At 52.9% G+C, this 24,133-nt stretch overlaps 2 protein-coding genes across 2 annotated transcripts; both read left to right on the forward strand.

Moving 5' to 3' along the window:
• Nucleotides 1-624: 624 nt before the first annotated feature.
• On the forward strand, nucleotides 625-1,864 carry LOC119142117 (olfactory receptor 14C36-like). The gene has a single exon (XM_037374845.1). The coding sequence runs from the start codon at nucleotides 814-816 to the stop codon at nucleotides 1,834-1,836; it is 1,023 nt and encodes a 340-aa protein (XP_037230742.1). The 5' UTR covers nucleotides 625-813; the 3' UTR covers nucleotides 1,837-1,864.
• Nucleotides 1,865-15,483: 13,619 nt separating this feature from the next.
• On the forward strand, nucleotides 15,484-16,434 carry LOC119142116 (olfactory receptor 14C36-like). The gene has a single exon (XM_037374844.1). It carries the CDS (start codon nucleotides 15,499-15,501, stop codon nucleotides 16,432-16,434), a length of 936 nt encoding a protein of 311 aa, XP_037230741.1. The 5' UTR covers nucleotides 15,484-15,498.
• The last annotated feature ends 7,699 nt before the right edge of the window (nucleotides 16,435-24,133 follow it).

The following is a 24,133-nucleotide window of genomic DNA, read 5'->3' on the forward strand; positions in this document are numbered from 1 at the left end:
TCTCCCTGAACCTGATGCTCTTGTTAGGGCACTTGGCTACCTCCTTGAAGTTCCCTTCCAAGCAGCGAGTTGCCCTCCAGAATGGAAACCTGTCCCCTCGCACCCATTAGTGATCTGAAAGCCCCACATAGAAGCGTAGAGTTTCTGTGATGGAGAAAACACTGTTGGGGTGGGTGAAATGAGCTGTGTATCCTTTGCTGTGGTGGGATGCTGAGTTCTGATGAAAGTCTACAACCTTTACTGGTCTGTGGTGGGTCAGTCCGTTCTCAGCAGTGCCTTGTGGTATTTCAGGGTAACATGGGAGTGTGGCCACCATTCATCTCAGGAAGGTGCAAGCCCATAGAAACTGGGAACCAGAAGGACAGACCACCTCCCCTCACTGTGCACTCACCCACAGGCAATCCTCTTGCCTCACAGACCTCACTCTGTTCCACCGGAGGGCAGCAAAAATGCTCTGCTTTTCTGACATCCGAGAATACTCAACAGGAGAGATGGGGGGGAGCTGTGAAAAAAACTAAAGCTCTCTTACAATGCCTTCACCCTTCCCGTTCCTTAGCACTGGCGCTGCAGACGCTGACCAGCCCTTCTGCGTTGGCACTGGTTTCAGAGGACAAAGTTAAACACCAGGACTGGTCCCTGCCCCCACCCACTGCTGCAGAGTGGGGCTGGCTGGTCAAGAGCCCGTGGGCAGATGCCCTGCTCTTCATCACCCACACGGCCAGCACCAAGCAGGGCTGCAGCCACACAGCTGCAGGAAGGTCTCCGAGAAAAGAGAGGGATGTCTGTGTGTGACGGGGGGATGGTCTGTGGGAAATGGCTTTGATTTTGCTTGCAGAAGTCTCCCCTAAATTATCACTGTCTTTTTCTCCTGTGACAGGACCATATGCCCAGAGGCAGCACATGTCCAACAGCAGCTCCATCACCCAGTTCCTCCTCCTGGCATTGGCAGACACGCGGGAGCTGCAGCTCTTGCACTTCTGGCTCTCCCTGGGCATCTACCTGGCTGCCCTCATGGCCAACGGACTCATCATCACCACCATAGTGTGCGACCACCACCTGCACACCCCCATGTACTTCTTCCTCCTCAACCTCTCCCTCCTCGACCTGGGCTCCATCTCCACCACTCTCCCCAAAGCCATGGCCAACTCCCTCTGGGACACCAGGGACATCTCCTACTCAGGATGTGCTGCACAGCTCTTCCTGATTGTCTTTTTCCTTTCAGCAGAGTGTTCTCTCCTCACCGTCATGGCCTATGACCGCTACGTGGCCATCTGCCAGCCCCTGCACTACGGGACCCTGCTGGGCAGCAGAGCTTGTGTCCACATGGCAGCAGCTGCCTGGGCCAGTGGGTTTCTCTATGCTGTGCTGCACACGGCCAATACACTGTCACTGCCGCTCTGCCAAGGCAATGCCCTGGGACAGGTCTTCTGTGAAATCCCACAGATCCTCAAGCTCTCCTGCTCACACACCTACCTCAGGGAAGTGGGGCTTATTGTGGTTGGTGTCTTAGTAGCGTTTGGGTGTTTTGTTTTCATTGTGCTGTCCTACGTGCAGATCTTCAGGGCTGTGCTGAGGATCCCCTCTGAGCAGGGACGGCACAAAGCCTTTTCCACGTGCCTCCCTCACCTGGCCGTGATCTCCCTCTTTCTCAGCACTGCCATGTTTGCCCACCTGAAGCCCCCCTCCATCTCCTCCCCATCCCTGGACCTGGTGGTGGCAGTTCTGTACTCGGTGGTGCCTCCAGCAGTGAACCCCCTCATCTACAGCATGAGGAACCAGGAGCTGAAGGACGCACTGAAGAAGCTGATGCAGTCAGGTGTATCTCAGCAGCAATAATATATCCATGTCCCTTCACAAGGCATTTCCAATTCATGTCTGGAAACTCCAGTGCGTTTAGCATTCTATTTGTGACAATCCTGTTTGTCTAGAAATGTCTGAATCTGTTGCACGTGGGAACCCAGCCTGTCTGACCTGGTGTTCTTTGTACATATGCATGGGTGGACAATTAACCTTGACTCCTGGCTCACATCTCTGTAAGAAAAGGAGGATTTCTCAGTTCCAATGTTTGGACTTTTGGCACTAATTCCAAAGCCAAGCTGAGGAACAAGCTGCAGGAATTGTTTCCTGAACAACGTCTCTGAGCTTGGGTTCTCCATGGCTCAGGGGAGGAGGGCATGGGGCAAGGCGTTAGGGCATGGGCCTGTGTTGAGCCTTGGCGTGTGGGGGCCCAGTGCCCATGGGAATGGTGGGTGACCAAGAGGGATGTGCCTGGGACCATCTCCCTGGGCTTTCAGGCACCGCTGCCCTGCACAGCAGCACCGCCTGCTCAGGGCCATGCCTGAGACCACATCCGTGGGCAAGAGCAGGTGTCTCTGTGGATGCCCCAGCTGGGGCAGGCTGCTGTGTCCCTGGTGCAGCAGGAGGTGCCTGGGGAGCCCCCAGGCCAGCAGCCTGGTGCTGGGGACAGGGACTGGCCCCGAGGGGCTGCCAGGAGTGGGCAATCAGGGTCCCTGTGAGAGAGGAGCAGCAGACAGAGGGAGGCAATGGCCTCTGTGTCCTCATGCCATGGCTGGTGCCAGCCCTGGGGCTGACTGGCAGGAGGAGACCCCTCTCTGCCCACCAGCATCTCCTGTGCCCTTGTGATGGTCTATGGCCATGGGGTGAGTGCCCAGAGCTCTGCAGCCCCCTTTGGGTGGGCAATTGCATGGGGCCAGCCCCGCGTGGGCTGCTGTGTCTGCCTGGGCTGGGGAGAGGGCAGGGGAGGTGGGCAGAGCTGGGAGGGGGGGCTGGGCTGGGAAGGGCCAGGGAGAGGGAAACACCAGTGAGAGCTCAGCTGTGTGGGTGTGCAGGGTGGGGGCACACAGCAGGGTGGTCCTGGTGCAGACCCAGGGGTCATGGTGAAGCAAGCAAGGCACCAAAGGAGCGGGACTGAGGGGCCAGATCTGTGCCGTGTTCCCTGCACACCCTCAGAAAGCTGCAGAAGGGAAATTTTCCCCACAAATTCCCAAACACTGCTCATTTCCAAGCCTGGTCATATACCCCAGCCCTCATTAGGGACCACTGCTGCATGGTCACCTCTGTCCTCCTCCGTTGCCCAGTGATACCCAACTCCATCACCATTTCTAAATATAAAGGGAGCCACTTTCCTACTGACACTTGTTACACACAAGTCCCATAGCTCTTGCCACAGTTGGTCTCTCAGGGAAGGCCATTGTCAGACACCTCCAACAAGATCATGTTCTCATGGCATGGTGTTCTAACAAATATTGATTGAGATCCCACCAGCTGGCCTGGGTCCAGCGCTCCAGTCTTTCATTCAGAACAATTTCTCAAATAATACTCTTGCTCTCTCAGCCTCCCTTTGCCCATAATATGCTCCAGGTCCTAACCATCCTTCTGGCCTCTGCAGGACTTGCTGTGATGTGTCAGGGTCTTTCATGTGCTGGGGAGCCCCATTGTGGGCTCAGCAGTCCTGATGTGGTCCTGTGGTGGGTTAACCTTGGCCAGTGGTGAGACAAACATTCAGCTGCTCATTCGCTGCACTGACTCAACAGGACAAAGGAAAAAAATAAACCAGCAATGCTCATGGCAAAGATAAAGAGATCTCTTAATGATTCTTTTCATGTCCAGAGATGTGAGGTCTTGGCAAAGATTAATTTATTGCCAATTAAAAAAATGTTTGGTTTGTGAGATACTATGGCAGGAGAAACAATGGGTGAGATAATCTGGTTTATTCTGGGGGAATCAGTCTCCTTGGTGTTGACAGGACAGGTAAGCAAGGATGCCAAGAGTCCAGGGGCTTGTGGGCAAGTTCCTCAGACCAAACAGGTTGCCCACTCTGATGCTCACCTGCACCTGGGTCTCCCCAAAGACAACAATCTGCTCAGGGATTTGAAGACCAGTGCCACCTTGCTTCTAGTAGTGTGCAGTTGTGGTGTCCCTGATGCCCAGGCATGTGGGGAAGGAGAGCAGCAGAGCACAGCCCTGGGCAGGAGGGAAGGAGAACCTGGCCTGCTGAGGGCACTGGCAGGTGGGATCCCATGGGGGCAGGGCCCTGAGAGCATCCCTAGGCCTTCCTGGCCCTGACCAGCCTCACCTGGGGCCTCCACCCAAAGCTTTGTCCATGGCTTCGGGAGGCCATTGAAGCCAGGCAGGAGATTCAGCCCCAGCACAACCTGTGCTGTAGGTGTGCGGGTCTCCAGGCACAACCACAGGAACAGCCTGGCCTGTCTATGGACCTTGTTGGTTCTGAATTTCAGGCTCACTTCCCAGCTTCATTCTGAATGGGGTGGCCAATGAAATGACTCCATGGCCCTCCAAGTCCTGGGGACATTCTGCTGCCTTCCTTCTTTCCTCTAACTCCCTCCAAATTATACACACCTTCCTTGTTGTAATGGCTTGTCTCTGGCCAAAAGCCCAGCAGCCACCCAGCCGCTCCCTCCCTCCTTCCCTCCCCAGTCAGGGCCCAAACATGAACACAGTCATGGACAGGGGGTCTAACGAGGGATGAGCATGGGGACACAATCACTTCCCGCACTCCCTTGGCAAGGCACCTCTTCATACGCTCCAGGGCACGGCTGGCTGCCTCTGCTACCAGGTCACGGGCTGGGATTGTGTTTTGCCTTCTGTCCCCCAGCACCACCAGGGCCTTTTCTGCACAGACACTGCCCAGCCAGGCAGGTCCCAGGCCCTGCAGCTGCAGGGTGTTAGTCCACCCGAGGGAGGTGCAGGCTCTGCCCTTGGTCCTTCCTGCATCTGTGCAGCTCCTGACAGGGCGGCCACCCCACCTGCCAGGGTTCCCCTCCATGGCATCCCTAGGGCACAGGGATGCTCCTCTCAGTTTGGTGCCACCGACAGACACTGTGAGAGTTGCCTCCACTGGATTATCTTTACAGCTCTTAAACTGTAAGCAGGAGAGTCCCCTGTGCTGCCCACACTGCCCCAGTATGTCCCAGTGGCCTCCAGGTGGGGTGTGAGCCCTTCCCCACTGCTCTCTCAGCCTGACCATCCAGCTGGTGTTTTACTCATCTCTTTCTGTTCACACCCAGAGTGTCATGGCCTCGCTTGGGCAGAACACTGAGGGAGACCATGGGCAGACATTTGTAAAGCTGAGGGAAATGACATCCACTGTGGAGCTCCTCACGCACAACTGCAGGCTGTCAGGTTGGCGAGGCAGGAGTTACCCTTGGAAAATCCACCTGGACAGTTACCCGCTCAGGTGCCAGAAATGTCACCCAAGGCGACTCTAACTGGTGGCACACCCCTCACCATGGGGGTTTGAGCAGCCTGTGGTTCCCCGAGCTGCACTTATGGACTCCTTCCAAGACAGATGCAACACTTACTTGTCCTTTCTCACAAGTGATCTCTGCCAATTCAAGGAGCTTTCAAAAGCGATACCTCAAGGAAATATTGATTTTATACCAGAACTTCACCATTATTATTAGTTATACTACGCCCTTATTTTCTCTCATCTTTAACATATTTGCACCTGAGCAGGAGACAGTGACGGCTTCTGAAGTCATCTTTTCAGCAGACTGTCTCAGCAAAGGCTCTTTCAGTTATTCACCTGTTTTCTCCTCCCTTTACTCTTTGGTCTTTTCGGTACCTCTCACCTGTGCTGCTGTTTTTACTTCAGGAAGGAAAAGCTTGCATGTCTCCCTGCAGCCAAACTGTCTCCTTACCCAACCCTTCCCTTGTGTTTAGATCTATATTTCCGTATCTAGCACCTAAAAGATTTCTCATGAGAGTGTCCCTTGCAGAAAGGCACCTCACCAGAGACAGCTTGGACATGGCATCTGCTTGTGGAGGCTGTTGGCTTATTTATGACACTTGGTCAGTCTTCACAGTGCTTGCAGATCTGAATAATTCTTCTGCACCTGTGTGCAGCCAGTCCTCTAAGGCAAACAGGTGGGGATGGTGCAAAGGAGCTGCAGCACCCACCTGCAGAATTGAGGGGAGAAGTCTGACGTAAGGAGAAGGGATGTGAGTCCCAGGGGACAATGAGAAAAAGGGTGGTCTTGGGGACATTCAGAGCAAGGTTGTCCATCCGGTGTCAGACCTCAAAGGACTGCGTTTCCTACCAGTCCAGACCTGCTGAGGAGATCCTCTGCATCATTATCACTTGGAGATTGCTGCTAGAACCTCCTCTCTAACCTAAAAAGTAGCAAAATATAACCTATGAAATAAAAAATACTTATTTTGAAGTGCACTTTGAAATCCTCTCTCTTACCTACATGAATGGAACAGATTCAATTAGCTGCACAGGTCTTCAAGACTTGAAGGAAATGAGAAAAGCAAATACCTCATTAGGGCCTTGGGGGCTCCTGCCATGAACCTGAGCTACTGAGAGCAGACTGAACCAACCACTCAAGGAATGTAAGTCAGAAGCAGCACTGAAAATACCTTCAACATTGATGGGTCCCGCTGAGGGCCATTGCTGACAAAGCGTCCCCATGGACTCGTTAGAGTAGCTAATTAGAAGCCAGAACTGCAGGTAGCCAAAGGTACTGTGTCGGTGGCTGTAATGCTGCAAAACACATTTGGATTTTTTTATGAAGCAGAAAGACCCAGCCCTGACCCCCAGGCTCTTGGAGGGCAGAACATAAGAGCCTCCAAATCGAGTTCTATGTCACAGGCCTTGGTGGGAGAAAGGCTGCAGGTGAAGAAGGAGGACAGTGCTCTTGCTTCAGTTCATTGCTTCCTGTGCTCCTGCCTTGTACCACAGTGAGTACTTGGAAACCTTGCCATAGGCAACGCAAGGCTCTTACATCCTCCCACAAAAGCCCTCCATTCTCCAGGGTGGACCAGCCCAGCTCCCTCAGCCTGACCTAACAGGGCCCGTGCTCCAGCCTTGACCATCTCTGTGATTCTTTACTGAAATGGCTCCAGCGTGCCAGTGTCTCTCTGCTATTGCGGGGCACCAAAGCTAGACAAGTACTCTAGGTGTGGTGAAACAAGTGGGAAGCAGAGGGAGGGAATGACTTGCCGTGGCTGTGCTCCTGGCCATACAGCCCAGGAGGCTGTTGGTCACCTTTCCTGATGGCTCCTAGTTTGCCGAATGCAAACCAAGGAGCCAGCCAGGCAGTCCCTGCCCTGTGTCCTCGCAGGGCCTCGGTCCACTTTAGGGGCAGGACTTTCAATTTGTCCTTCTTGGGTATCACGAGATTCATGGGTGCTTCCAGTCAAGAGGAAGTTCCTCCAGTCTCTAGGACCTTCCAGTGGGGATGGAGAATGGCCTCACTGGGACATCGGCCTGCTCACACAGCTCCCTGGGATGCCGCCCCTCCACCTCCCTGGAGTGGGAAGCATTGAATTTGGTCAAATGACTCCTGACATGATCCCCATCCACACTTGGCTGGTTCCCTCCAGAGTCCTGCCTTCAGGCACAAAGCTTTGGGACACGATGCTGGGGAAGACTAAGGCAAAGAGGACCTGGAGGATGTTCAGTTTTATCTAGACCTGCTCTTACTAAGCTCAGCAGTGGCCACACAGGGGCTTTGTTTAGTTCTTAAACTGTTCTGCAAGTAGAGACAGATCCTCTTGATGCCCTTGAACATCTTGCAAGACCCCATACGAAGCAGGCTTTGGCTTCCCTGAAGACATCCCTATTTCTAAATTCCTCTTTCAGCCCTTGCATCCACCTCCAGGATGCTTCCTTTTCTCTCTGGAGATTCTTGAGGAATTCCTTCTTTAGCCAACATCTCTCTGGGCATGTCTGCTTGATTTCCTGCTCCTCGGTATGGACAGTTCTGCTTGGAAAATGCTTTCCTGAATGACCAGCCGTACACAGCTCTGCTGTCCTTGAGTGCTGCTGCCCATGGGACTACCACTACAAGTCCCCTGAAGAGGCTGAAGTCTTCTCCCCCTATTTCATGAGCACTACAGCCAGGGCTGACACTGGTTTTCACATCCCTCAGCAGCACTGCCTGTTTGGCAAGGACCAGCTTCAGGTGAGCGTCACCTTTGCTGGCCTGACACCTGTGCAAAGAATTTGTCTCAAGAGACCCCCGACACCAGCTGGACAGGGTGTATCCTGCTGTGCTCCCCTTCCAGAAAGTGTCAGGGTCATGAAGTCCCCCATAAGAGCTGGGATCATGGACGTGCAGACTTCCTTGGCTTGCTTAGATAAGCCTTTCTCCACTGCCGTACCCTGAGTGCGGGTGCTGTGTCTCCCACCAGGACGGCACACTAACCGGCCTCTCGCTGACACGCTCCTGCAAGGGCTCACCCAACCTGCTGCACACCCCGTAGAGGAGATCCGCACGTGCAACAAGTGCCTGCACACGGAGGGCATCCCCTCCTCAGCTTCCTGGCCTGTCCCTCGTGAAAAGCCCACACCTTCCCCTGCCGCACCACTGTGACCTGTCCCACCACCCCTCATGATTTATTTCATCAATAGCATGATTTTCTCCATCCATATCCAGCACGATGACAGCATGTGGAAGTCCAGCTCCTCCTGCCTGTGCCCCAGGCCCAAGCCATCGGTGCGCTTCTGGGCTGCAGCACCTCAGCCGTAGCGCTGGGGCCAAGCTCAGGCTTCTCTCGGGCAAAGCTGGTACCAAGCGCCCCCGACCCAGCGTGTGCCCGTGCTGTGCTGGAGACCAGAGACCCGCTGGAGTGGGTGGCGGTGGCAATCTAAGCGCACCAGCAGAGGAAGCCCTGCCCTCTGCAAGGCCAGAAAAGCTGTGCTGGGCTCTGCAGCCCTGGCAGAGGAAGGCTTGGCTAGCTGCAGTGCTGCTGAGGCCCCTGAAGGCCTGTGGGGGAGGGGAGGCTGACCTCCAGGAGGACATGGTGCTGCTGAAAATGTGCTTCAGTTTGGATATGCTGTGATCCAGGAACACTGTGAGAACCATGCACTGGTTCTTTGATGGTATCTTCACGGGGCTGAGCAAAGGATTGTTGGACTAAGTACCAGGGGAGTGTGGGAGTAGCCAGGTGATTGGAACCCCCACTGTGATGGGCTTCCTGTTCATGGACCAGCTGGATGAACTTGGGTCAGACCGTGACGCACTGCAGGGCTGGCATTCAGTTGCTGGTTGACAGAAACCAAAGCTACCGGAGGTGCCACCTGGGCTTCCTCAGAGGAACCATATTCCTGACAATAAAGACTGGGATGCCCACGTTTTTATGTTGCAGAAGGAAGCCGAGCTACAGAAGATACCAGAAGCAGGTACAAATGCTGCAATACCTCTTGTATGGGCTTCAGGAACACCAGGGCAATCCCAAGCAGGGGAACCAGTAATCATCCAGTGGAAGCCAAATGGCAGAGCAGCAAGTCAAAAGCTGTAGCCAGTTAAACTATAAGTCAGGAAAGGGTTGGAGCCATGAATTGAACAGATCACAGATTTTGGGTTACTAAGAGAATGCCAATCAGAACATAACACTCCAGTATTACCAGCCAGGAAGCCAAATTCAGAAGAATATAAACTGGTGCAAGATGCAAGAGCTATAAATCCAACTGTGCAAGATGTCCATGAGGCAGTAGCACACCCGTATGCCCTCCTGACCACCCTGAAGGAGAATGAGGAATGGTTTACTGTATGAGATGTGAAGATGCGTTCTTCTGCCTTGTGCTGGCTGCTGCCAGTCACCAATCGGTTGGTTTCAAATGGGAAAGCCCTGAAACTGGTCGAGAAACCCAGCTCTGCAGGGCTGTATGACTGCAAGGCGTTAAGAATAGTCCTACAGTCTTTGGAAATCAATTCGCCAGGGAGTTGGAAAGCTGGCAAAAGAGGTATGAAACTGTCGCCTTGCTGCAATAGGTGGGTGACGTACTGCTAGCAACTAGTAGTAAAGAAGATTCTATAACAAGGACCTCCTAAACTTTGGGGGCTAGCAGGGTACAAAGTACCCTGGGAAAAGGCAGAGACCACCCCAGAAGAAGCAACCAATTGGGGATTTACAACCTGCCTGGGCCAGCAGAGTCTTGGAGCTGGAGTAAAATTATTATTTTGAAGTGCACATTGAAATCCTCTCTCTTATCTAGAGAGTTAATATTCAATTAGCTACACAAATCTTGAAGACTTGAAGGAAATGACGAAACGGCAAATACCTCATTAGGGCCTTGGGGGCTCCTGCCATGAACCTGAGCTGCTGAGAGCAGACTGAACCAACCACTCAAGGAATGTAAGTCAGAAGCAGCACTGAAAATACCTTCAAACATTGATGGGTCCCGCTGAGGGCCATTGCTGACAAAGCGTCCCCATGGACTCGTTAGAGCAGCTAATTAGAGGCCAGACCTGCAGGTGGGCAAAGGTACTGTGTCGGTGGCTGTAATGCTGCAAAACACATTTGGATTCTTTATGAAGCAGAAAGACCAAGCCCTGACCCCCAGGCTCTTGGAGGGCAGAACAGAAGACCCTCCAAATCACGTTTCCTGTCACAGGCCTTGGTGACATGGGCAGCTGCCAGTGCCAGGGGGACAGAGGCCTCAGCCCCCTGTGGGGCCATTCAGCCTTGCTGCAGCCCTGGGCCATCTCCACTGCAAGTTGCCCTACACTGTCCATGTGGCACCTCTTTCCACTCTGGGGGTTGGACTCTTCCTTGCTTTCCCACCCAGCCCTCACACCCGCATTTCTCTGCCTTTTCTGAAGTTTCTCCCCTCATCCCTGCTTGTTCCTTGAAACTCAAAGCCATGGGCTGATCCAGGCTCCCTCTGGGTGAACTCTGGCACCAGAGGGCAACCCTCAGAGAATACCAGTTGTTGCGTTTATGTAGGTCATAGTAGGAGAATTTCTACAGATATAAAAAAAATTTGGAAGCGTCCTAATATTTGTCATGAGTCCCAGGAAGTTCACACCTGCTATGAAATTGAAGACATTTGGAATAGGCTGATGTCCTGCTTTCCTGGTTTACAGCTCTGGGTTAAGAAGTTCATCTCCAGATGCCTTTCTCCTTTTCCTCTGTGATCACTCCAATCCATTCTACCTATGTAGCTTCTGCTTTAAGGTTCAGAGTGGAAAAATTGGACTGTCTGTCAGTAGTGTCTCTAATATTCCCTACGGGCAACTCTTCAGTTGTGGCAATAGACCTCATGGGGATTTGCTTGAACTAACAATACGACAGCTGAGAAATTTATTTTTATTTATTAATCTCTAACCCACACCCCCAACACACACCCCCAACACAACAAACGATCAAGGACACAATCAAAAGCACCTTGTCCTTTCCGGGTATAAGGTTCACTGGAACCACGTGTCCTCTGGGGCGGCAGAGGCATCACTGGCAGCAATGCCTTCTCCTGCAGCACTGCACAGTCCAGCCCTGCGTGTCTCTGGTCCCAAGGACAGCATGGATTGCTCTCCTTAGGGACATCTCATTTCACCGTCACAGTGACCTCTGCCCACCACCCCAGCATGCGCTGCAGCAAAACATTATGCTGGTGTGGGACCTTGGACACTTGGTACCCACTGTTATTTTTGTTGTTACATGTCTGAGCTTGGCCCAGGTGACACAGGTGTGGTTCAGGGTAACTGCTCTGAAATAACCTAAAACAGGCAGAGGAAGCAAAAAAGTCTTATTCAAGCAGCGTGAGGAAGCCTTAGGATCAATAACCTGACATCTTCTTGGGGAATTTAGAGATCCTGTGTGTTTACATGGCAAGGGTTTGGGAGTGGTTTGGAGGTGTTTGTAGGGCTGGCAGAGGTGAGAAGAGATCAAGAGCTGACTCCATGGCCATAACAGCCACTTTCATTTGACTCCAAAATGGACCAGCCCCTGCCCAAACCTGAGCCAATAAGCAATCGCAGTGGCACCTCTGTGATACCCTGTGGCAGAAAGGACAAAACACAACGGGAGAGGAGTGAGAATGATGTGAGAGAACAACCCTACAGACATCAAGGTGAGGGAAGAAGGAGGGGAGCAGCGAGACAGAGGCTTGGTGGGATCCTGCAAGCCAGTGGTCAAGTAACCACCTGCTGACAGCCACAGGGCAGCACAGTGACAATGCTCCTTTAGGTGTCTGCAGGTTCTTTGCATCGGCATTCTAGCACAGCTGCCAGATGGGCCAGCAGCTGTGATGCTCCCCTGGATCTGAAACCCTTCATCATTCGTGTCCACCTTGGTTCTAGGAGCAAAGCAATGGTGGAGTCTCATCTCCCAGGGGAGTGAGGCAGGAGAGCAGCAGAGTGCAGGCCCCAGGTCCCACACTGGCAGGCTGTGGCCTGTGCAGAAGGAGGGAACGCTCCTTCGGGTGCCCTGGAATTGCCCCACAAGCATGAACTCCATTGTCAATGTTGGAGCTGTTGGAGGCTGCTGTTGTTGCCGAGCAGCTGTGCTGAGCTCTGCCAGCTGCCTTGGCACTGGGTTCCCTCAGTGTCACAGCTCTGTCTGCAACAGGACGGGCTGCAGCTGCCTCTGCGTGGGCCCCTGGCTGAGGGCACTGCTGCACATCTGGGCTGAAGCCCCCCAGCTGTGGCACCAGCCCAGCTCTGCCTGGCCATAAGGCACCCTGGTACCAAGTGTCCCCGAGCCCGTGGGTGCAAAGGCTTTGCTTCAGAGCAGAGACAGAGACATGGCCTGGGCAAGGGAGAGCTGAGTCTTTAGCCCTGAGACTACAAACCCAGAGCTACATGCCTACATTGCGTTAGGGTAACTGAAGACATCACACAGCAAAACCCCACACTGGAGATCTGAGCTGCTTTCCTGTGAACTTCCCTCTGTGCTGGCTACTGAAGGGTTAACAAAAGGTGACTCTCATGCTGAAAGCTTTTTTTTCTAGTAAGGGAATTGCCACTGCTGGAAATAAGTGTGTCCCCCCAGGTGAGGCAGGGCCCATGAGGGATGGCCTCATCCTGCTGCCCAGCAGGTTCCCCTGCAGCCCCAGGGACAGCTGGAGGGAGCCCAGAGGGGCAGAGGAGGGAGGCAGGGAGAGCTCAAAAGCAGCCCTTGGTGGGAGGCTGCTGAGAGCTCCCTGCTGGAGAAATCTGCAGAGCCCTGGAGCCGGTAAGTGTGTGGCTGCAGGGCACTGCCTCTGCAGTTCCTAGCCGGGTCTGCAGCAGCTGGGGCCCCCCCAGCCTGTGGGACCGTGTGGGAGCCTTGTGCTGTGGAGGAGGCCAGTGTGCTGCAGAGCAGGGCTTCCCTGCTGCAGCGTGGGAGGGCCAGGGCATGTGGGCTGCCTTGTGCCAGGGCCGGCTGCAGGGCTGTGAAGGTGGCTGTGCAGGCAGGGGTGCCCAGGGCTGTCCTTGCCAGCAGGGTCCCTGCAGCCCAGGGGGCTGTGTGCTGGGGCAGGGGCTCTGCCGCCTGCCAGGGGCAGCTCTCAGCCTGCCGGGGGGCTCCCGTGCGGCTGCGGGGAGAGTGTGTGGGTGCAAGGAGCGAACCCTGTCAGGGTAATGTTCTCGTGCTGTTGAGTGGGTGCTGCACTGGTCAGGGCTGCTCGCAGCTTCTGCTCATGCCCACCTCATTTCCAAGGCGACTTCTCGTGAGCACATTCATGGCAGGGGTTTTCTGCTGGAGTCTCTTCTTGCCTGAGTCTCTGCTGCCACTTTTATCTTGCTCATCTTGGTAGGAATGGAATCTGAACTGTGTAGGTCAGAGCAGGGGCTGAGATGCTGAAAGCATCACAGGGAGGTTGATGAGGAAGCTGAGCAAGTGCCTTCCCTCCCCAGCACGCTGCAGGGGAAACCAGCATCAGCTCTCCTTTTCCCTCCGGCTTTGGGGGAGCTGCTCTTCCAGCTGTGCAGACAGAGAGCGGCTGCAGGGCAGAGCTGGGCACACAGGGGCTGAGCTGGGCTCTGTGAGCGCTGGCAGGGAAGAGCCCTGGGGCCAGAGAAAGAGCTGCTGGCAGGGACAGCTGCAGGCGTTGAGCGTGGCTGTCCTGCACTGCTCTGGTCTGGGGGGTGCTGTGCAGGGCTTGAGAAGGGAAAGGCATTCCAGTGTGCCCATCTGTCTCTCTCCCGGCTTTGCTCAGATGATTTTGGGATAACTGACAGGCTCTGTTGGAATGGGAGTTTCAGCTGCAGGCTCAGGCACAGACCCTGTGAGTCCTCCTGTGCCGATGTGAGCACAGCAAGGAGGTGTCCCAGGTTTCCTCTAATCTGTGAAGCTGTGGGCAATGCAGTGTGTGATGCTGGGGAAGGAGCTGGCTCGCCTTTAACAATCACCATAATCAGGACCCTCGGTCACCTGCTTGGGGTGTCCACCCAAGCTGCACGCTGCTTCCAGGGCACACTGTGACCATGGGTGTCCCTGGCTAGAAGCGGGGTGCTGAGACTTTGAGAAGGGGCGAGCCACTCTGTGCTCTGTAGTGGATCCCTCTGCTCTTCAGCAGTGTCTGCTTGCTTTTTAGGGTAACAAAGTGTCCTGGTTGTGGCTGGGATAGAGTTAATTTTCATCAGAGTAGGAAGGACTTTTGAGAACAATTCTGAAAATGCACTGATATTTTTGGTTGTTTATAGGTGATGCAACATGTTCATGCTCAGTATCTAAACTTGGTGGGGTTTGCTGGGGTCTGCCAGTCGATGCTGGGGACTGGCTGGGCATCAGTCAGTGGGTGATGAGCAGCTGTATTGTGTATCACTGTCTTCCCTGCTTCCTTTCTTCCTTTCCTCCTTCCTTTCTTTCTTTCTTCATTTCTTTCTCTCTTTCGCTCTTTGCTTCTTTCTTTCCTCCTTCTTTCCTTCCTTCTTTCTTTCTGTCTTTCTTCCATTCTTCCTTCTTTCCCTCCTTCCTTACCTCCTTCCTTCATTCCTTCCTTCATTCTTCCCTTTCTACTTTCTTTCTTCTTGGATTTTATTACCCCCGACTACCTCCCTCTCATTATAACTGTCATTCTCATTATTGTATTGTAATTTCATTTTTTTTCTACGGCATTTATAATTTTTTTTTCTTATCTCAAACTTCCAGATTTACATTCCTTTCTGATTCCTCTCCTCATACCCATGGGTGAGGGGGGAGTAAGTGAGCATCCCTGTGGTACATAATTTCCAGCCAGTGTTAAACCAGGACACATGTCAGTGTAATTGGACTCTATCACAGAAAGCTGCAAGTGCAGGGCAGCTGAGAAGGAGCTGGAGGGACTCACCAGAGTCCCTGCCTCTGCCCTCAGGCACAGACAGTGCCCTTGCCTCTCAGCACTCACTCTGCTCTCCCTGAGCACAGCACAAAGCCCTCCTGACCTGACTCTGGCCATGGCCGTTGCTCAGCACGGGCAGAGCCGATGCTGACAGGCCCTTCTGCGCTGGGAGCAGTTTGGGCTGAGCCAGTGCAAGGCCAGGACTGGCCCCTGCCCCCAGGGTTCCCATGAAGCCCCTGCTGCAGAGCAGGGCTCACTGCTGGGCAGCCAGCGGGCACAGCCCCTGCTCCTCACAGCACACTCGGCCAGCACTCAGCACAGCTCCAGCCACGGCTCTGCAGGGAGCTCTCCTAGGAACGGCAGAGGGGGGGACAGGGGGCACCGGGGGCGGGTCTAGGAGAAACGGCTTTCACTTGGCTCACAGAAGTATCCTCTGACTTCTTGCTAACTTTCCTCCTTGAGCAGGTCCCCATGCCCAGAGGCAGCAGATGTCCAACAGCAGCTCCATCACCCAGTTCCTCCTCCTGGCATTGGCAGACACGCGGGAGCTGCAGCTCTTGCACTTCTGGCTCTCCCTGGGCATCTACCTGGCTGCCCTCATGGCCAACGGCCTCATCATCACCACCGTAGTGTGCGACCACCACCTGCACACCCCCATGTACTTCTTCCTCCTCAACCTCTCCCTCCTCGACCTGGGCTCCATCTCCACTATTGTCCCCAAAGCCATGGCCAACTCCCTCTGGGACACCAGGGACATCTCCTACGCAGGATGTGCTGCACAGCTCTTCCTGATTCTCTTTTTCCTTTCAGCAGAGTGTTGTCTCCTCACCGTCATGGCCTATGACCGCTCCGTGGCCATCTGCCAGCCCCTGCACTACGGGACCCTGCTGGGCAGCAGAGCTTGTGTCCACATGGCAGCAGCTGCCTGGGCCAGTGGGTTTCTCTATGCTGCGCTGCACACGGCCAATACACTGTCACTGCCGCTCTGCCACGGCAATGCCCTGGGACAGGTCTTCTGTGAAATCCCACAGATCCTCAAGCTCTCCTGCTCACACACCTACCTCAGGGAAGTGGGGCTTATTGTGGCTAGTGCCTTTTTATTCTTTGGGTGTTTTGTTTTCATCGTGCTGTCTTACATGCAGATCTTCAGGGCTGTGCTGAGGATCCCCTCTGAGCAGGGACGGCACAAAGCCTTTTCCACGTGCCTCCCTCACCTGGCCGTGGTCTCCCTCTTTCTCAGCACTGCCATGTTTGCCCACCTGAAGCCCCCCTCCATCTCCACCCCATCCCTGGACCTGGTGGTGTCAGTTCTGTACTCGGTGGTGCCTCCAGCACTGAACCCCCTCATCTACAGCATGAGGAACCAGGAGCTGAAGGACGCACTGAAGAAGCTGATGCAGTCAGGTGTATCTCAGCGGCAATGAATTATCCATGTCCCTTCACAAGGCATTTCCAATTCATGTCTGGAAACTCCAGTGCGTTTAGCATTCTATTTGTGACAATCCTGTTTGTCTAGTAATGTCTGAATCTGCTGCACGTGGGAACCCATCCTGTCTGACCCGGTGTTCTTTGTACATGTGCGTGGGTGGACAATTAACCTTGATCCTGTCTCACATCTCTGTAAGAAAAGGGGGATTACTCAGTTCCGATGTTTGGGCTTCTGGCACTAATTCCAAAGCCGAGCTCAGGAACAAGCTGCAGGAATTGTTCCCTGAGCGACATCGGTGAGCTTGGGTTCCCCATGGCTCAGGGGAGGAGGGCATGGGGCAAGGCGTTAGGGCATGGGCCTGTGTTGAGCCTTGGCGTGTGGGTGCCCAGTGCCCATGGGAATGGTGGGTGACCAAGAGGGATGTGCCTGGGACCATCTCCCTGGGCTTTCAGGCACCGCTGCCCTGCACAGCAGCACCGCCTGCTCAGGGCCATGCCTGAGACCACATCCCTGGGCAAGAGCAGGTGTCTCTGTGGATGCCCCAGCTGGGGCAGGCTGCTGTGTCCCTGGTGCAGCAGGAGGTGCCTGGGGAGCCCCCAGGCCAGCAGCCTGGTGCTGGGGACAGGGACTGGCGCCGAGGGGCTGCCGGCAGTGGGCAATCAGGGTCCCTGTGAGAGAGGAGCAGCAGAGAGAGGGAGGCAATGGCCTCTGTGTCCTCATGCCATGGCTGGTGCCAGCCCTGGGGCTGACTGGCAGGAGGAGACCCCTCTCTGCCCACCAGCATCTCCTGTGCCCTTGTGATGGTCTATGGCCATGGGGTGAGTGCCCAGAGCTCTGCAGCCCCCTTTGGGTGGGCACTTGCATGGGGCCAGCCCCGCGTGGGCTGCTGTGTCTGCCTGGGCTGGGGAGAGGGCAGGGGAGGTGGGCAGAGCTGTGGGGGGGCTGGGCTGGGAAGGGCCAGGGAGAGGGAAACCCCAGTGAGAGCTCAGCTGTGTGGGTGTGCAGGGTGGGGGCACACAGCAGGGTGGTCCTGGTGCAGACCCAGGGGTCATGGTGAAGCAAGCAAGGCACCAAAGGAGCGGGACTGAGGGGCCAGATCTGTGCCGTGTTCCCTGCACACCCTCAGAAAGCTGCAGAAGGGAAATTTTCCCCACGAATTCCCAAACACTGCTCATTTCCATGTCTGGTCATATGCCCCAGCCCTCATTAGGGACCACTGCTGCATGGTCACCTCTGTCCTCCTCCGTTGCCCAGAGATACCCAACTCCATCAGCATTGCTAAATATAAAGGGAGCCACTTTCCTACTGACACTTGTTACCCACAAGTCCCATAGCTCTTGCCACAGTTGGTCTCTCAGTGAAGGCCATAGTCGGACACCTCCAACAAGATCATGTTCTCATGGCATGGTGTTCTAACAGATATTGATTGAGATCCCACCAGCTGGCCTGGGTCCAGCGCTCCAGTCTTTCACTCAGAACCATTTCTCAAATAATACTCTTACTCTCTCACAGTCTCTTTGTCCACAATGTTCTCCACGTCCAAACCATCCTTCTGGTCTCTGCAGGGCTTGTTTTGATGTATCAGGGTCTTTCTTGTGTAGGGGAGCCCATGCTGGGTGCAGCTGCCCTGATGTGGTCCTGTGGTGGGTTAACCGTGACCACCAGCCAGCCAGCCCCGCAGCTGCTCATTCGCTGCACTGACTCAACAGGACAAAGGGAGAAAATAAAGCAGCAATGCTCATGGGTCAAGGTAAAGCGGAGAGATCAATAAGCGATCTTTTTCATGGCAAAAGATGTGTTGTCTTGCCAATAATTAAATCATTTCCAATTAAAAATGTTTTGGATTGTGAGATACTATGCAGGAGAAACAATGGGTGAGATAGTCTGGTTTATACTGGGGGGATCAGTCTCCTTGGTGTTCACTGCACAGGTTAGCAAGGATGCCAAGAGTCCAGGGGCTTGTGGGCAAGTTCCTGAGACCAAACAGGTTGTCCACTGTGATGCTCACCTGCACCTGGGTGTTGCAGAATGGATGAAAGAGAACGGCCACGGTTCCATAGAAGGACTGTGTGATACAGCTTTGGACATAAGTCTGGAGTGAACCAAGCTAGGCCACAGCGAGAAATTACCAGACTTGCTAGAAATGGAAAATTACCAGGCTTGCTAAAAATGGAAAATTACCAGGCTTGCTAATAAGGGAAGAGAGATAAGGTCATGCTGACCTTGTGCCTAATGTTGTAAATAACTTTGAGGAATTCGCGTAGACAAGAGAGGAAAAAAAAAATATGTAGCTAGCTATCCGCAGAAACCGCAAGTAGGAGGACGTATGAAAATGTAACCCTTTAGAGCTTAGCCAATCAGCAGATTGTAGGCATAATTAACTGGAACTGTATATAAGACATAATCGTGCCGTAATAAATCGAAGCTTGCTTTATCACTCATATTGAGTCGGCTGCTTCTTCCCCTCGCTCGTCAGTTCATATTCTGCAGCCCTTGCCGTTCCACCGCTGCCCGCCATGTGCCGTGGGAGACCGCTAGTGGCACAGGTTGGAAAATGATCTGCGCCACCTGAGAAATATCGAAAGGAGTCCAAGTGTCCACGGTAAGCAAATGTAACGATTGCTTTGTAGCCGGCGAATTCACCCCGTACTGAGAAACAGGTTTTTGCAAGTCCTGCACTATTTACCAAGGAAACACTGTATGAACCTTGGGATTACCAGCAGCCACGTCTCCTGTTATAACAGGACATGCATGCAGTGCAACAGTGGAAGGCGTAGTAACATCAAGGAGCGGTCTACCTGTATGTTCTACCAACCTCCAGTTTCCCTCTTTCAGTACCCCATCTTTCACAGCCTGCCAAAATTGCCGAGGGCCGCGTGGCATTACCGTTGCGCTGGATTCTGGATTTCTACCACCACCACATTCATCACTGCCTCTGACTGATAACCTTGTCGTAGCTGGACATGATTCCCCATTTTTGGCATTTCCACCCTGCGTAGGCAGGGGAGGAGCAGAGGGGGCAGGCGGGAGGGGAGAAGCGGCTGTGGGAGGAGGGAGTGTGGGCTGCCATAAATGTCGGTGGGACCCAGGGGGAAAGGGATCAATCCGCCGAGGTTTCTGCTTGTTGTTCTCATCCTCGGAATCACTACCGAACATAGGTCGATGCCATTGGGCAGATTTGGGGGCTTTGGGACATTGAGGAGTGGTGACTGGTAAGGGGCACGGATTCTCCCCCTCCCCCACCACCTCCCCCTCTTGTCTGTTGACTGAAGGGTGATCCAGGGGAGGTCTGGCTGATACACCCCCACTGACGTCTTGCTGACTTTTCAAGCCCCCCACAGCATCTCTAAGCAGTCCCCATGTAGCCAAAGCCCCGATGCCTCTTTCTCCCCTTTTGCCACAGCTTCTAACAGTGTCGATCCCAAATTCTCCCAGGTCGACGCACTAAAAGCAGTCACGGTGGACGCTTCTACTCCTTGTCTCTTGGCTCACAATAACATACATCTTCACCACAGCCCATCTAAAGTAGTTCCACGCTGCTGTAACACCAACTTCCACACTGACAGCACCATGGTATCTTCCTTAAATTAGTCCCCATGCTGTCCCTGGTGGCTCACCTTTCTGGTGTCACGGTCTCCCGGGATCTTGCAGCCGCCCCGCTGCGCTATTCCGCTTCACCAGGCCCCATCTCCCCAGCAACCCACTGGTCACAATCTCAGGATCTGCTCCTGACACCCCTTACCAGGGTCATGTCGGCACAGTCTCAGGGTCTCCTTAGGATACCCCTTACTGGGTCACATCAGCACCTTGGGGTCACGCATTGTGGTGATGCAAGTCAAAACCGACTCCAAAATGTGGAGTGGCTGGAAGAACACTGGCAAATTATGAGCAATCCAGACCAAATAACTTGGTTGTAATAACAGGCCGCAGCTCTAACAAGCTGCAGGTGTTGTGAAGGACATGTGCAAGGCCAAGGGAGACAAAGAAACTGCATTCGCAGAGAGGTAAGAGACTTGGACAGAAAGATGAGAGAAAGCAGGATGCCTGCACAAGGGGGGAGCAGCGTGTCGGCATCGCACTGGGACCAACAACTGGGGAGGTGGGAGCATGTGATCGAGTAGTATTAATTGATCACCTTTTACATAACAAAGCATGTGCAGTGTGTGTATTTTTCGCTGTAGAGTATAAATTGGTGTGAGTCTATTAATAAAGGGGCACTAACTTGATCACATTGGTCGTATGACTTGTGTCTGAGCCTTCTGCTTCAACAAGTGGCGCCCAAACAGGGACCCTCTCGTCCATGCTTCCAGGAGTGCAGAGGCGGCTCAGAGGGGGCGGAAGAAGCCGGCCGTAGCAGGCGCTGCCTCGGTGCCTGGGAAGATGCATGTGCGCAGCCGTTGGAATCTCGCCCCGATCAGGGGAGCGGTCGGGGAGGAGATGGGGGCCATGCTGAGCAAAGAAGAAGCGGCAGTGGTGAAGCTCCTCCAACATATCCTCTCTCAGAGAGGGTTATCTTATGATGAGGGAAGCCTGAGGAAGTTGCTGTCACGGGCTCGGCAGCGAGGGCTGATCCCCTCAGTGAGCGCGGCTTTTGCGTTAACAACTTGGGATAAGTTCAGCGCGGCACTGTGGGAGGACATTAGTTCAGGCTCTGAAGAAAGTGCAAATTCTCCACAATGTGGAGGCTGATTTTAGAGACTTTAAAAGAAATGAAAGTGGTCAGCAGACGATTGTATGATGCTGCCACGGAGGGGGACTCCGAGACGGGAATCCATTTAGCACCTTGGTGGCAAATCCTGACTACACTACACCAAGTGTGCGCTAATTCTACTAACGGTGCCAAACCAGAGGAGGCTGTAAATTCCACCAACAGCGAGACTCTTCTCAACACACCACCAGCGAGGGCGATTCCGTCCACACCTCCTCTGCCCCGAAAGCTCCTGTCACTGATTGCTATCTTGCTAAAGAAAGTAATACTACAAATATATATTTTTTTCTGGCTTATTAACAGATGTCTATTCTGTCCGTCATATGTTGCTACAGAACCGAGTTGCTATTGATTTTTATTATTAGCATGGGGACACGAGTGTGAAGACTTTGATAGGATATGTTATGTGAATCTGAGCGACCACCCTGAATCAATCCACAAAAGCATACACAACTTCAAAGCCTTAAACAAATATCTGCAGCAGAGCCAGGGGTGGGATGCCTTTGGTGTCTTCTCATGGCTGGGAAACTTTGGGCCATGGATCAAAAGTATTACAGGATTTATTATAATTATCTTTAACCCCCTTATTGATGTTTGCCTTATATCTCCCGTGCCTTTTTTCCTGTATTCAGTGTCTAGTTGATTGTAACATACATCAGGTCATGGTCACCCAGCTACACACAGCCTTTGCCTCGTCACAATTAACAAGCAAAAAAGAGGAGGACAGAGAATGTCTGGAGAGAGATATAGGAGAGGAAGCTGGAGAATATTTGAGCTAACAAGAGATGAGAGAACAGCTGGGTATTGTGAAGGAGAGTAGGAAAGATGAACATGGTTATCTAGTGATAAATAGGTGTCTGCATGCGTGTAGTGATATATAGCCATGTAACTGCTGAATGATTTCTGCCCTGAGCCTGGTGCCTGCTGGCGCATACAGCTGCGGTTTGTGTGCGGGCTCAGGGATGTAAAGAAGGGCTTCTCTGTTATGGTAAAGTGTCTCTGGTTGCATATATAGAAGAAAAAAAAAAAAAAAAAAAAAAAAGGGTGGGGGTGGCGGGGGTGGGGAATGAAGGGAATGACCCCAGAGGCACGTTCAGAGAAAGCACGCTGATGTTTTGAACTTTTTGAAAGTCTCTGCCGACCATGTGGAGTCTCCCATTTTGACTTTGTGTCAGTTGGTGATAAGCAGCCAAAGCACAAAGGCGTCTTAGCAGGCATGAAAGACCCTTGTACCGCGCAGTGGTCAGATCGCATGGATGTTAACTTGGGGGAGAGGTTATGCTTGTGTCTCTACAGATGAAGGTCCGCAATGGGTACCTGCTCGCTGTGTGCGGCCTGAGCTTAGCGTGCTGGATGGTCGGCCTGAGATTAGCGTGCCGGATCGTCAGCTTGAGCTTAGCGTGCCGGATCATGGGAGCACTGCTGCCGCCAGTCAACCCAAAAACTGATGTGTGGGTCTCCTTACCGACCCAGTCCTTGTTTGGTGTGCCCTTCCTTGAAACTGACTTGCAGACATTGCTGCCAAAAAGTGAATGTACGTGGGGAATGAAGAATCTTACTGAAAGCCTTGATATCTGGGGTAATTGATTACCTCTGTATAAAGTTCGTCCAAAAGAAGTTGATATTGTTTGCACCTTGAATGTCGATAGTTGTCTTTATGTAGATGCTAGTGCAGTAGGAGGCTATGACGGGACCATGACACCCACATAAATCAACACGTGAACATGCTGATAAGCATAATGCACTCAAACGCAATATAACTTTGGATGAAGCATGTAATGGTGTAGTTGATTTATGGAACTGATGGGAACGTATTGCAGCGGTTCTTCTCTTACCCGAAGTAACAGCAGAGAAAGCATTAAAGAGTTAAATACCTTGTTTGTTAGGCAGTTAAGAACCTGAGTCAAATTTGCCACTATGACATACAAAACCAGAGCAACTATTGGTTTTTGTTGTTGGCTCAAGGACATGGCTGTGAGGATTTTGATGGTATGTGCTGAATGGATTCTAGGCGCCCCACTGCAGCAACATGTTATCAACATCTGAGAAAATGTCAGCCTTTCGGGCATCCATTCACTCAATTGGCAGTATTGTTTGTTTGCTATTGCCTTGGTTGCTGTCATGTTTGCAAGGGCCCCGCAGAGCATGACAAACCTGGTACTAGCTGTTCAAAAACAAAAAGGGGGAATTGTAGAACTGTACAGAACAGAGACAGTGGGTTGTTTTAACATTGATAAAGTGCAGCTTTGGCCTTGCTTTGATGATGTGCAGCTGAGATCCCGCAGCAAAGAGTTAAATAACTTTGAGGGAGTATGAGAAGAAACTAGGATGAGACAGAACAAAGGAGGAATGTGATGTCACCTCTAGAAGATAAGGAAACAGCACGAACAGTAGACGATAGCCTATAGTGAACAGCGCTAAGGGAAGTGTTGTATGAATTTGACTGATCACTCGAACTGTATTCATAAGCAGCTTGCAGAGTTGAGAAAAAAGTACAAGCCATAAAGATTGGGAACGGGTTAACGGACTGGCTACAGAGTTTAGGAATTACTGGAGCATTAAAAGATTTGTTTCTGCACGGGATAACGGTATTAATTGACGTTGTAATCTTTTTAATGATATTGGGCTGTGTGTGGAATTGCTTCATGAGAATGATGAACTGAATGATAAAAGGGGTCTGGATCACTCAAAAACAAAAAGGGGGATTTGTGGAGTGGCTGGAAGACAACGGACATATAATGAGCAATCCAGACCAAGTAACTTTGTTGTAATAGCAGGCCGAGCAGGCCGAAGCCGTAACAAGCTGCAGGTGTTGTGAAGGACACGTGCAAGGCCAAGGGAGACAAAGAAACTGCATTCGCAGAGAGGTAAGAGACTTGGACAGAAAGGTGAGAGAAAGCAGGATGCCTGCACAAGGGGGGAGCAGCGTGTGGGCGCCACTCCGGGACCAATCAAATGGAGTGTGATGCCGCATGGACAACAGCTA

This window comes from Falco rusticolus, unplaced genomic scaffold (genome assembly GCF_015220075.1).
Source record: "Falco rusticolus isolate bFalRus1 unplaced genomic scaffold, bFalRus1.pri scaffold_53_arrow_ctg1, whole genome shotgun sequence".
NCBI lineage: Eukaryota > Metazoa > Chordata > Aves > Falconiformes > Falconidae > Falco > Falco rusticolus.

Coding starts and splice junctions, on each gene's coding strand:
- LOC119142117 (XM_037374845.1), top strand. CDS start 814: ATGGCTTTGATTTTGCTTGCAGAAGTCTCCCCTAAATTATCACTGTCT.
- LOC119142116 (XM_037374844.1), top strand. CDS start 15,499: ATGTCCAACAGCAGCTCCATCACCCAGTTCCTCCTCCTGGCATTGGCA.